This window comes from Poromitra crassiceps (assembly GCF_964638095.1).
Source record: "Poromitra crassiceps genome assembly, chromosome: 5".
Lineage (NCBI taxonomy): Eukaryota > Metazoa > Chordata > Actinopteri > Beryciformes > Melamphaidae > Poromitra > Poromitra crassiceps.
In genome coordinates, this window is record NC_139642.1 from 22,221,611 (window position 1) to 22,234,266 (window position 12,656).

Here is a 12,656-nt window from a genome sequence, read left to right on the forward strand (position 1 = left end):
TTCATCTCCCACACTGCGAGATCCACTCTACAGGTGGATATGAATTCTTGTCAGTTGTCCATGTGACAGATGAGATAACTGAGTTCATCCCTCCCCATAAGATAACAGAAACTCATGTTATTATAAACATCACTGGATTTTCTGGTCATGGCCTTGTCAAGAAGAAAAACTCCCCCCCTGTCCCGATCTTGGCGTTGGTGTTGCTGTTCTACAAACCCCCAGTTGATCCTGATCTCAGATCTGTGCTCAATGTGTTGTTGCTTCCTGGAAACATTGGGCTCAGTGATGTGCTGCACAAAAGGAAGAAAATTGTTGGAGATGAGACGTATATAGAAGTATGCTCAGAATGTCAACTACACCCAAAGCATGAGTACACATTGTCCACTTCTCCTGAAGATGAATCAATAATGCTAATACAACCAAAAAAGGCAAAATTCAACAGTGAATCCTACCACAACTACATCCCCACATTCCGGGTGAATTTCAAAGCAATCATTGAAGATATCAGCCTCTTTCTGAAAAACAGTGACAATCAGTGTGTATGGGAATCGAAAGATTGTGTTTTGTCACATGCCGTAAGAATGCCCCAGGTTCAGAATGGTTCAAGTCTCCCTTCAAACGAGAGCCTGTTGTCAGGCATACGGAGGCAATTAATCGACAGAGTATCAGGACCTACGCTCAAATGTCTGCTGGACAAGCTTTTTGAGAAAAACGTGATAAATCAGTCCGAGTTGGAGTCAGCAAGTCAAATGCAAGAGAGAAGAGACACAGCAAGTTTTGTCATCGACACAGTAAATAATAAAGGGGAAGCTGCAAGTACAGAGATGATCACATTTCTCCGTGAGGAAGACCCTTACCTTTGGGAGACTCTTGAATTACTTTGAAAGAACAAACAACAAGGGCCCTATCTTTGCAGTGGCCTTAGGTGCAAAAACTGCCGTTAAACGCAAAAAAAACGCGCCTTGCGCCTGCCTCGGGAAGATAGCAACATGGTTTTAGGCCCCGAAATGCGCTTTAGGCCGAAGAGGCGTGGCGCAGTGCCAGAATAGGCCAGAATGGGCGTTTCGGCCTTAAATACCGGCCTAACAATATCTTCCCCCCTGGCGTTAATTTAGCGCTTAGCGCTTTTCAAAACCAGGCCTTATTCAGTGCGCCGGTTATATTGTAATTGCGCGGAGCTCTCCTCTGCCATCTGACATTCTCTCCCCCTCTCTCTCTCTCTCTCTCTCTCTCTCACTCCCTCAAATCTCCCAGCATGCATTGAGACTAATACATTTCGAGAAGAAATATCAACCAAGTCAGCCTAAATTGCCTAAAGTGGTAGATAGTAATAATGTTTCTGTTCACACAACATGCAATTCTCGAACATTTCAATATTGGCCAAAATAAAACACGACATCCAAACACAACCCTATGTGAAACATATATGTAACCTAGGTGGTATACTGTATATATCCCACGCAGATATAACGTGATTTAGATGAGAGACAGCCGCAACACGGCTGTACTGTGATGTCCGCTCCAACAAGACTTGGCTTACTTCACATCCACTTTTACAATAAAAACACATTTATGCAATGACTTTACATAATGTAGGCTATATTTATGTGCATCATCCTACCTGTGCAGCAGGGGAGAGAAAACTATATCATTCTGGACAAACTTTCACCAATCTAATCTCATCATGACATAGGGATAGGCTATATTTTTCTAGTCAATGCATTTAGAACATGTGTACAACACTTTGATCTTGCTTGCAGTATTTAAACTGCAGTTAGATTGGTTTGAGAAGCATAATAATATTGAATATTATATATGAGACAGACGGGAATGAAACAGGGAGGGGGGAACTCAGAGCGCTTCGGTCTTCTTTTCTGACCGGACTGGATCGCTCCGTGGAATTGGAGCTTAAAAGGGACGCTTGTGATGCGTTTACTGCACTTCTCCAATGAGCAGGTAGTGCATAATTTTACGCTTAAAAGGCGTGGTTATAATGCTTAAGGCCGCGTGTAGCGCTGACACCAAAATATCGAGTGGGCCGATCCACTCCCACCAATCTGCGCTGGGCCGGGCGCTGGGCGCAGTTTATAGGCCGATGCAACGATAGAGCCCCATATGTTGATCTGGTGATTACGGAAAATATTGTCCTGTAACTTCCCTCCAACAGCCAATCTATCCCCCCTGACAAAGCCCTTGAGCAAGGCATTGAACCTAGACCATGTGCTTTGTGTATCTGTAAATGTGTGTGTTTGTGTCCATACACACAAATACTGTATGAGGTGTAGACAATAAATAGTCCATTGCACTTGGCTTGATTATGGGGATTGTAATTTACTTTGATACAGTTTTTAAAGAACTGGGATCTAATTAGTATGTGTGACTATTGTCACAAAAAACATCACTAGGATCTTTATAACTAGCTGGATCCATACTTGTGAAATATACTGTATCAACTGTATCACATGAAGATTTCAAATTACAGCTTATTAAGTGCTTCTATATCCTTTCTTTTTTCCCTTTCTTGTACTATATGCTGTATTTTATAATCCTGCCAATGACATCCCAATCTCCTTTTTCAGATTTGTATTTTGTTTCAGTTGCAATTGATTTAACATAGTGTTAATTATTAGTCTATAGACTTCATTGAAAATGTCCCACAAGTACTGTAGTTGGTGGATCAACATAACATACTCATGCTATTCCCAATATTTTTATTCCCTCTGAAGTTTTGGACTCTTGTTACTTCTACATACTTTGAGCTAGAGACTTCCCTCCAACTTTAAGTTGTAAAAACAATGTAAAATTATTTCAGAAGATGTGTGAAAGTATTCAAGTTTGTGTTACTGTACTAATGTTTTTTAATGAAATAGTTGCATTGTATACTTTAAAAAAATGAATATGCTCTTTATACTTTTTAAAATGTTTTTTTTATCTGAATTTGTGTTATAGAAATTAATGACTGATGGAATGAGTGAGTGAATAGTGAATGGTGGTCAACATGAGAACATGTTGAACAAGCAGAAGAAAACACACTTCCTGATGCTTTAGTTAGTCCATACATTTTCATGCACATTTACATGCACTTTTCTAGCTATATTGTATATAATTACGTTTTTCACAAGAGTAGCTGACTGTGCTGTTACAAAGTTCGACTTTAATCTTTGACATTATCTGAATGAGATTGACAAAGTGTTAACTGGATTTAGATTTTTTTCACCATTGCCACTTTACAGACCTACTATTGTATTTTGTATTCTATAAATCCCTCTTTGCAAATGAATATGATCTAGTGTATTCTATTCTTATGACCCAAAATGTAGATTATGTTTGTTAAAATGTAATTCTTTACATTGCTCTGTTCTTCAACTTAATTCAAATTGAAATTTAGGATAGAGAGGACAATATGCACTGGAGTGAAACATATGAGCCACATCATGCTCTGCTCTGTCACGCCTGGTATAGAGTACTACATTTACTTATGACATGTACATTATTATACCCTGTAATTATGTGTTACACCATATTTGAATATTTGGGTTATGAATTATTTTACCTCCATTTATTTTTAACACCCTTATCTCTATCTCCTATTCAGTGGTTGCCAACCTTTTTTTGTCTTACACCCCTTGCTGTTTTGGCATGCCAATAGTACCCCCTCACTCATTCATGTTCTTTGCGCCACAAAGAAAACACTGTGGCTGCAGTGGATCCGCAGACGTACAAGTAAATCCATAGAAAGTATATTTGTCACTGAACTGCTGGTGTTTGGCTTCTTTTTCCTTTTGTCACCGGGCTCCCCTCAACCTGAATCTGGAGTGACAGCAACTGGATGTTTGAGCCATTTATTCACGTTTGCTAGCTAGTTGGATGGTGCACAGTTTTCACATGTGTTTATGAAATGACTTGTTTTTTTTTAAATCATTTTGAAAATAAAATTGTAATTCCCAATCTTTCCATGTATCCCCTGCAAGCTGCTCAAGTACCCCTAGGGCAGTGGTTCCCAACCTCATAGGGTCGCAACTCTGGAATTCAAATATGGTCAATTTAAAACTACCGAAGATTATTAGGGTCACTTGCGTTTTTGTTTTTGTTTTTCTGAGTTTCAAGATTCAAGATTATTTTATTTGTCCCAAGGGAAATTTGTCTTGGACATACAGACTGCCACATACAGTCCAACAGTGCCATAACAAACAAAAAAATAACAAAAAACAAGTAGTGCATACTGTAGCACACTGGTGCCGACATGTGCAAACATACAATTAAGGTGCAGACACTAATCAATTACGATTATCAATTACGATTGATCAATCAATTAAGTACAATCACTTATGACCTGAGTTTAGGAGATTGACTGATAGAGGGATGAATTGTTTAGGAGAATGCTTCAATGTTGTTTTGCTGTGAAACTCTTTTTTGGAGTAAAAAAGTCCACCCGTCCTTCATGGGGGTGAGTAGATAATGGCTGAATTTTCATTTTGGGTGAACTTATCCTTTAAGATGACGAAGAGTTTTCCACACAATGATCAAACTGAAATTTGCCTAAAACAGTGAAATAATTTCAAATGTCATATATAGTGTAACGTCAGCATTGTGAGTACAAACACTTCACACATGGTCCAGCCATACTAGGTTTCAACCAAGTCTTGTTTTCACTATTACGCTCCATTGACTGTATCACTTCGCTGACAATGAACCTTGACCCTCACTCACGTCACAATACATCATAATTCTAACTCTAAACCAAATTCTCTTGTAGAGAAGACAAAGACTCTTGTAGACGACAGGACTGATCAAATGTCCTCATTGGTGAGAATTTTCTTCATTGTATTTGTTCTGCTTTAAGGTACACAACAAACACACAATATAATGTAGTGAAATGTGTGCATATAACACAGTAATATGTAATATTATTGTAGCCTATTAGTCTTGGAGGATTTCTTTGTCTTGGATTGGTCTTTTTTTTTTTTTTTTTTTACTGGAAACTGTGTTTGTGCAAATGGAGGAAAGGAGGCAAGGAGACAAATGGGAGATACGTCCCAGGTCAGACATAGGATGATCAAATGATGATGTGGATGCTGCTTGGTTCTAGGCAGGGGCGGAGCAACCCTATCAGCCCCCCCCCCCCCCCCCCCCAAAAAAAATCAAATTAAGGCCGGCGGCGAAGAAAATTTTTGCATGTTTGAATCTGTTTTAGCCATATTTAGTGGAATATCTCATTTTAAACACACCAATGTTATTGTCTATTGATTGAATTGCTCTCACACTCAGGCCTGGCCTGGCCTGGCATGCAAAAAAAAAAAAAAAATTGGATGGGGTGGGCGCACCCTCTGCCCCGGTGTACGCTCCGCTACTGGTTCTAGGGTTTTGGTTTAGCTGAAGTTGAGCAAGAGGAATAACTGTGGACAGAGCCCCACCTTGTGGAAGTATAATGTGTTTACAAGGCAGAGAGAGGTGACTTGATTTTCTTTCCAAATGTATTTTATTTTTTCTTGACTACTCACTAGACTAGAGCAATACTTTAGCAGGAAGTTAGTATCTACTCCAGTTCTAAGTTCTAAGTTTCACATTTATGACTTCACGTTTACAACCACCTTTTCTTCGTCAGCCCCTCGCTCCTCTGAGCCATACTGTGAGGGCCTCAGCTTGGCGGGGGCATGGCCAGACAGTCTCTCCTGGTCAGAACATGCCCTTGTACTTGTGCCTGTCCTCCTGGTTCTTCTCTTCCATGCGCATGTTCAGCACGGCCAGATCCCTCTTGACGGCCTTCTTCATGCTGGGGTCCAGGTCCAGCACCCTGCTGAAGTCCTGCCGGGCCTCCGCCTCGTTCCACACCTCCATGTGAGCCTTGCCCCGCAGGTAGAAGGCCTTCATTGCGCCTGGAGGGAATACAAACACATACAGCTTTTACATCTCTCTCCAGTTCAGTTCAGTTCTGTTTAACCCGTATCACAAGCATGTCTCAAAGGGTTTTACATAGCATCATCACATGATGATATCTACACACTACACAGGTTACATACAACATATACATACTAGACATTTTACTAGATTACATTACTACACAAACACAACATGTATTTGGACTGTAGGAAGAAACCGGCGCACCGGGAGGAGACCTATAGTATAGAATATACAAACTCCACACAGAAAGGACCAGGGAAGAGATTCAAACCCACACCCTTCTTGCTGTGAGGCGACCGACAGTGCTAACCACTGAGCCACTGTGCTGCCCAAGGCTTGTGCGTGCCAACATGATCAAGAACACATTCCACACCTTCCACAACTGTGTGGTACATTCAAATGTGCATCTACATAGTGCTGCAACTAATGATTATTTTCATTATCGATTAATCTGTTTTCTTTTTTCTATTTTCTCAACTAATGGATTAGTCTATGGTATAAAATGTCACAAAATGGTGAGTGTCCACCACTTTTTCCCAAAAGCCCAAGATGACATCCTCAAATGTCTTATTTTGTCCTGACCAACAGTCCACAACCCAAAGATAACCAGTTTACTGTCATAGAAGACTAAAGAAACCAGAACATTTAAGAAGCTGGAACCAGATAATTTCTTAAAGATAAGTCTAATGATTAATCAATTGTAAAAAACATTATAATTTTGTTGATCGACTAATTGTTGCAGCTCTATGTAAGTAAGTCACTGAAAACATAGACTGTAATGCATAATGCTTAAACACCTGCATGAGGCTTTCTGTCACCATGATCTACCAACTGGCTGGAATATGATGAATGTCTATTTTGCAATGGGAACATTCTCTCCGGTATGTCCACTCCATCACGCTGAGTCACACACATCGCATCATTCCCCTGTCAGTGTCCACCTGGGTGCTGATTGACGATGTCACTGGTGTGCTCGATGACCTCGTAGTACTCCTCCATGCGCAGGAGACACTGGCAGTAGTTGAGTGTCAGGGTGTTGGCCATCTTCTCTAGCTTCAGCCACGGGACCTCCCATGCTTTCTCCTGAGGGGGGGACACACACTGTTAGCCGGCATTACTAGCATTTATTTTTTATTGTTTCTTATCTATCATGGGTTTTTTTCCGGATCCGGAAAGATAGTGGCAGCCTGTTATTATTTCTTTGTTATTTTACAGTAAGAGTATTCATTCCCTTTGCGAGTCACCTTAGTCTGAACATTCTTGATGCAGATAATAGCCTCCTTGTACTTCAGTGTGGCCTCTTGGTAGCGTCCCATCTTATAGAGCTTGTTCCCCTGGCCGTGCAGCACGGGCACCACCTTAATCCTCTCCTCATCGTTCAGAGCCCACGACTCCCTGTTATACTCACTCGGCTGCTCCACCTGTCACACACACACACGCATGCACGCGCACACACACACACACACACACACACACACACACACACACACACACACACACACACACACACACACACACACACACACATATAGATAGATATTTTAGACTACTGTAATGTCATGTAAAATTCCCCATAGATGGTAAACCCCACCTGTCTGGCTCTCCGAGCTAGATAGGCTATACAGTATTCATCAGGGGCATTCACAGTATTTTTCACATTACAGTATTCAGGTGCAGAGTGTGGCTTTTGGCGGCATCTAGTGGTGAGTAACCAACTACAATGAATCCAACATGGCGGCGAGGCCTCCGTGGAGGGACCGGAGGGACCTGCTCCTGTGTAGATATAAAGAGCTCATTCTAAGGTACGGGAAACACAACAATTCTTATTTTCATTTTCATTTTCATTATGCACTAATTAAAACATTTTTAAATATTATATTCAATTTCTGCCAAATCCGTTATCCACTACTAGATGCAGCCAAAAACTACAAGCTGCACCTTTTAAACAATCATCATCATCATCATCATCATCATCATCATTATCATCATCATCATCATCATCCTATAATCTACTAAAATAATCTACTAATAAGAATGAGAAGTGTCCGTGTGTGTGTGTGTGTGTGTGTGTGTGTGTGTGTGTGTGTGTGTGTGTGTGTGAGCAGAATTTTGGCCGGCCACAGCTATGCCGTTTTACGTGCAACCAGGCTGAAACTTTCCATATTTTTAATTAGGTGATTACCCTAATTACCTAATGATGATGTCATCAGTGATGTCATCAGTGATGATGTCAGTGATGTCCTCCTTCATGGCTGAGGCAAGTGCAGTGATGATGTCATCTGTGATGATGTCATCAGTGATGTCATCCATGATGATGTTATCAGTGATGTCATATTCCTGGATGAAGCTACAAAATGCAATTGCTATCTGACACAGATCATCTCCTCGCACTGGTGTGTGTCTGTGTGTGTGTGTGTGTGTGTGTGTGTGTGTGTCTGTGTGTGTGTGTGTGTGGGTGTCTTCTGTCTCACCTTGATCAGCTCCAGGACAAAGTAGAGGGGCTGTGGCTCCTTCATCAACTCATCAAGGTCGTTATAGCCGAGGCTGTGGTAGGCAAACATATTAGCCATGCCGCATGTGTGGATGTGCCAGTCCACTGGGTCTTTGCCCTCCGCGATGCGTCTCATGCTCTTGGCCACAATTGGATAAAGGCCAGTGTGCTGTGGAGTATATGGAGGATCACATGAGTTAAAATAATAGCATAGAATCGCTAAATACCAAATGCTGTATCCTTCTGATTGTAAAGGTGATTGAGCCTTCTCCGTCAGGGCCCTGATGGAAGAAGATAGTTATTATATTACAGAAAGCCAGAGTTTGCACCCTCATCATGTCCACCTGGTGTCTGCAAGGTGCCACTAACTGTACCCCTCTTTCTCCAAGCAAGAGACCCTCACATTGACTGGCAGGACGCCTCCTTATTTATAATCAAAAAATGAAAAGGAGGGGGGCAAACGCATGGGGGGAAAAACTAGCCTAGGTAAACCCAGCCCCCACGTGACCTGCTCTCTCAGTTCCCAGTCACTATGTGACTGAGAACAGGTCTGAGAGCAGGTCACGTGGGGGATGGGTTTACCCAGGCTAGGGAAAAACACCTAATCGAACCTGATTGTAATAGTTTGTTTAGGCTTCTATCTAAACCTTTCTTTTCTTATTTGGTATTTTTTGTGAATTTAACCTTTCATTTTCAAATTGCTGATTCAGCTTTTCTAAGTATTTACAGTTTACTGTAGTATTACTATTCCAATAGGAACAGAAAATAACGCATTTAAGCATTTTACATTTCTTTACAATTTTTGGTAAATTTTCTTATGGAAACCCTTATCATTTTGTTGCTATATCAACTGTTAAGGTGATCACAGTTAGCTTTGGTGTAACCATACAAATAATTATTGTTAAACATAGGCTACATCCAATTGATTGGAGATGATTGATACCAGAACTAATATTTAAAAGTATTTTTGAGTCATTGTACTGTACAGTATCAGTCAGCTGAGCCTTCTCTCTCTGTAACATGGCGAGTTTGCCCTCCACTGGAGAGAAGTAATACTACACTACATATCCAGAGCAATATAGATTATAGAGCATGCATGTTATATGGAGGAATGAATAAATGCCCTAAGCTCCGCCCACTCTAACGGCAGTGGGAGAGCTGACTCAGCAGGAATCACAGCTGATTATGGAAAGGTGAGGCTGCAGCAGATTAATCACAGTATGCCTCAGCCCCATCTGTCCCTGCAGTAATGCCCTACACACACACACACACACACACACACACACACACACACACACACACACACACACACACACACACACACACACACACACACGCACGCACACACACACACCAGTAAGATGACCACATTTTTTATTTTATTTTTACAATTCATTCTCTTCTAGGAAGCAGCTTCCATCAGATCAGGAACAGCAAACATCTAAAAACTCACTCTGCAGTCATTATGAATTAAATAATAATAAAGGGCTTGTTGCCTGTAGTGGTGAGATTGTACTCTTGGGTGCAGCATGTGAAAGATAATTGGGTCATGTATGCTGATTTGATTGATTCATTTATGTGGCTAATTTGTGTGCCTATAGTGACTTTGTGTGGTTTAAATCTGTCTAAAATACAACATACACAACTAAAGGTTGGTTGAAACTGATAACTTCTATTAAATAAGATAAAGGAAAATAAGAAGAAGAGGGCAGAGAGGGAAATCAACATGGATGTGATACTCATTCTCATACTAACTAAATCAAAAGTGTTGCAGGTGTGCCAGTGGAAAGACTAAACATGAATCTTTGTAATGAATCTGTTGATCATTATTTACATATTTAGGCAGTCTTGGGCTAACATTGATGCAGCACAAAGTCTTCTGTCTGTTCTTACCCAGTCCTCCCACCTCATCATACTATGATGAATACCAAGCTGATTGTTTCAGTTCCACTCAACTCATTGGTTATTAGTGCTTCTGTCTAAATAGGGGATCTTGTTATAGCGGGGATTATAACTTCCATAACCACAATCAAAGTTCTGACCAGAGATTTATTTACTACATTAGAATCCAAATGTGCTTTTTTCCTCCCTTTTTTCTGCCCCCCCCCAAATAAAACAAACAAACAAGCAAACAAACAAACAAAAAAACAGCAGGCCAATCAGTGCTTGAGACTTTGCCTCACTCACAATGGTGTCACAGTGGAATTCAGCCACCTCGCCGGCCCTCATGGAGGACAGCAGCGTCTCCCAGACCTCCATCTTGAACATGTTGCCGATCACCAGCTCCATGGGCGTGCCCACCACCTTGCTGTCGTCTATCACCGTGCGCTCGTCGTCACACAGCTGGGTGCGGAAGTGGAACGTCACCTGAAGGAACAGAGGAACGTTTGTGATGGAGTGTGTGTGTGTGTGTGGGGGGGGGGGGGGGGGGGGGGGGGGGGAGGTCACAAATGAAGGAAGCACAGAAATGACTTTGAGGCCACTACTGAAAAGCTACAGTGGCAAAGTCAAAGGGCTTCGATCTTCCATGATTGGAAGTTGGAAACCCTCATTAGTGTTTTGCTTGCACCTGTGTTTATCCTGCCTTTTCGACACAAAATGGCCCCCGTAAAAAGGGTCTATTGAATTCAGGGCCAGTAGCAGATAATGCGTCAGCTTTTAAAGTGCTCTGACAACTACCAGTTTTTCACGATTTTAAACATATAGGCTAACAGAGTTAGCAGAGTTGTAACAGAGTTACAAAGAGGCCAAATAGTCAATAATGCAGATTGTCAGTCACATAAACGGCAATAATGATAGTGAACAGTCGAGGTAGTCATGACAGCACATGCCAAACACGGAGAGACTGCGTTGCAAAGATCAGCGTTCGCAAATCAAGACTTATTGATAACAGGTGTAGACACTGTCCCACTATGCTGCTCCCCAGATGACAATGCCCCCATAGCCTGCTACACACTGCTAAACAAGTTCAACTGTGGCTTCATGAACACCAGGATGATGTCACATCAGATGCCCTCAATGGCCTCCCCACTCCCCAGTGAGTCACCAGATCTGAACACCATTATAGGAAGTTCAGCCCTACTTGGTTTTCTCACACTCTCAGAAAAGAAGGTTGCAGCTTTTGTCACCAGAGCTGTACCTTCTTTGTCTGTGACACACTTTCAACAAAAACTGTGTCATGAGCTTCACACTGCTGGTATGAATAGAGAAATGGGAGATATAGGCTACAGCGCCCGTTTCTGACAGTCTACCTCTCTCGTTCCGTAAAGAACTAGAAGCTTTCCAGCTGTTCGGAAAGGCACTTGATATTCAATTCATGTAAGGTATATTTCCGTTATTATTACGTTTTTTTCTTCTGTTTGACTCACAAAATACTTCCCGTCCCCTTGAGTTACGCTCACTGACATAAAGTCACATGCTCACAATTGTGAAGAGTTAACAACATAATTATGATGCAAAAAGCTGTAGTAATAACAATTGTCCCAAAGCAGAATATGGGCTAAGTAGTTCGTTTTGAAAGCCAAAACTCTCAGGACCTGGCAAAGTATTTGAGTCACTCATATTGATCAATAACCCTTTCATTCCCCTTGCAGATATATTATGGTCATATTGTGATATGGGCCAATAAAAGTGTTACTTTTTACCCCTTTAGGCCTTGTACATATCAATCAGATGTTGATCTAGGCAAAGTACAAATCTAGTATCCTGAATTGGTATTTTCTATTAGACAAAAGATATCAGTGCTCTTTAAAAACTGCAGCTAGAGTAGGCTATTATGGTCAACTACAGGTGTGTAAAATCCCAAATCAGAAGCAATACATTGCTCAGGAATATGTAGCCGGCTACATAAACAATAGGCTACATTGTAGCCTATTGCTTATTGTAAATTTCTGTTTCTTGATAGTATGCAAATTACGTCTCTTTTCCTGATATAATGGTCTTTTGTAAGGTCTCAACCGCCTGACGTGGTGCAGCCATTCTACAGTCCAGATCAGACTGTTGGTCACAGCTTGGTCTGTACCATGATAGCAGATAATTGAAAACACAAGTTTACAGCACTGGCACTAATATAATTGAGATAATTGAAATGGGTCTTGTCGGATACATTTTCTTTCATTCATTTTGTTCATTAGTCCACAATGGAACCTAATGAAGCTGCTGTCTAAAGCTGTTGTGATGAGGCTTTATTGAGTTTCAAATTAGACGTCTTTACTGTGCAGTAAAGGAGCTGCGTACTGAAAGACCAGTAGGCCCTCAACCTCGT

General features: G+C 41.3%; 1 protein-coding gene across 1 annotated transcript in view; it reads right to left on the reverse strand.

The window, feature by feature from the left end:
* Positions 1-5,676: 5,676 nt before the first annotated feature.
* The window catches only part of aipl1 (aryl hydrocarbon receptor interacting protein-like 1), a gene marked incomplete at both ends in the record, with an annotated part of 7,805 nt that continues 825 nt past the window's right edge, over positions 5,677-12,656 (reverse strand). The window contains 5 exons of the mRNA XM_083637082.1: positions 5,677-5,876; positions 6,843-6,984; positions 7,146-7,322; positions 8,373-8,561; positions 10,580-10,759. Coding sequence (XP_083493208.1) covers positions 5,677-5,876; positions 6,843-6,984; positions 7,146-7,322; positions 8,373-8,561; positions 10,580-10,759 — 888 coding nt within the window. The remainder of the gene's footprint in view (positions 5,877-6,842; positions 6,985-7,145; positions 7,323-8,372; positions 8,562-10,579; positions 10,760-12,656) is intronic.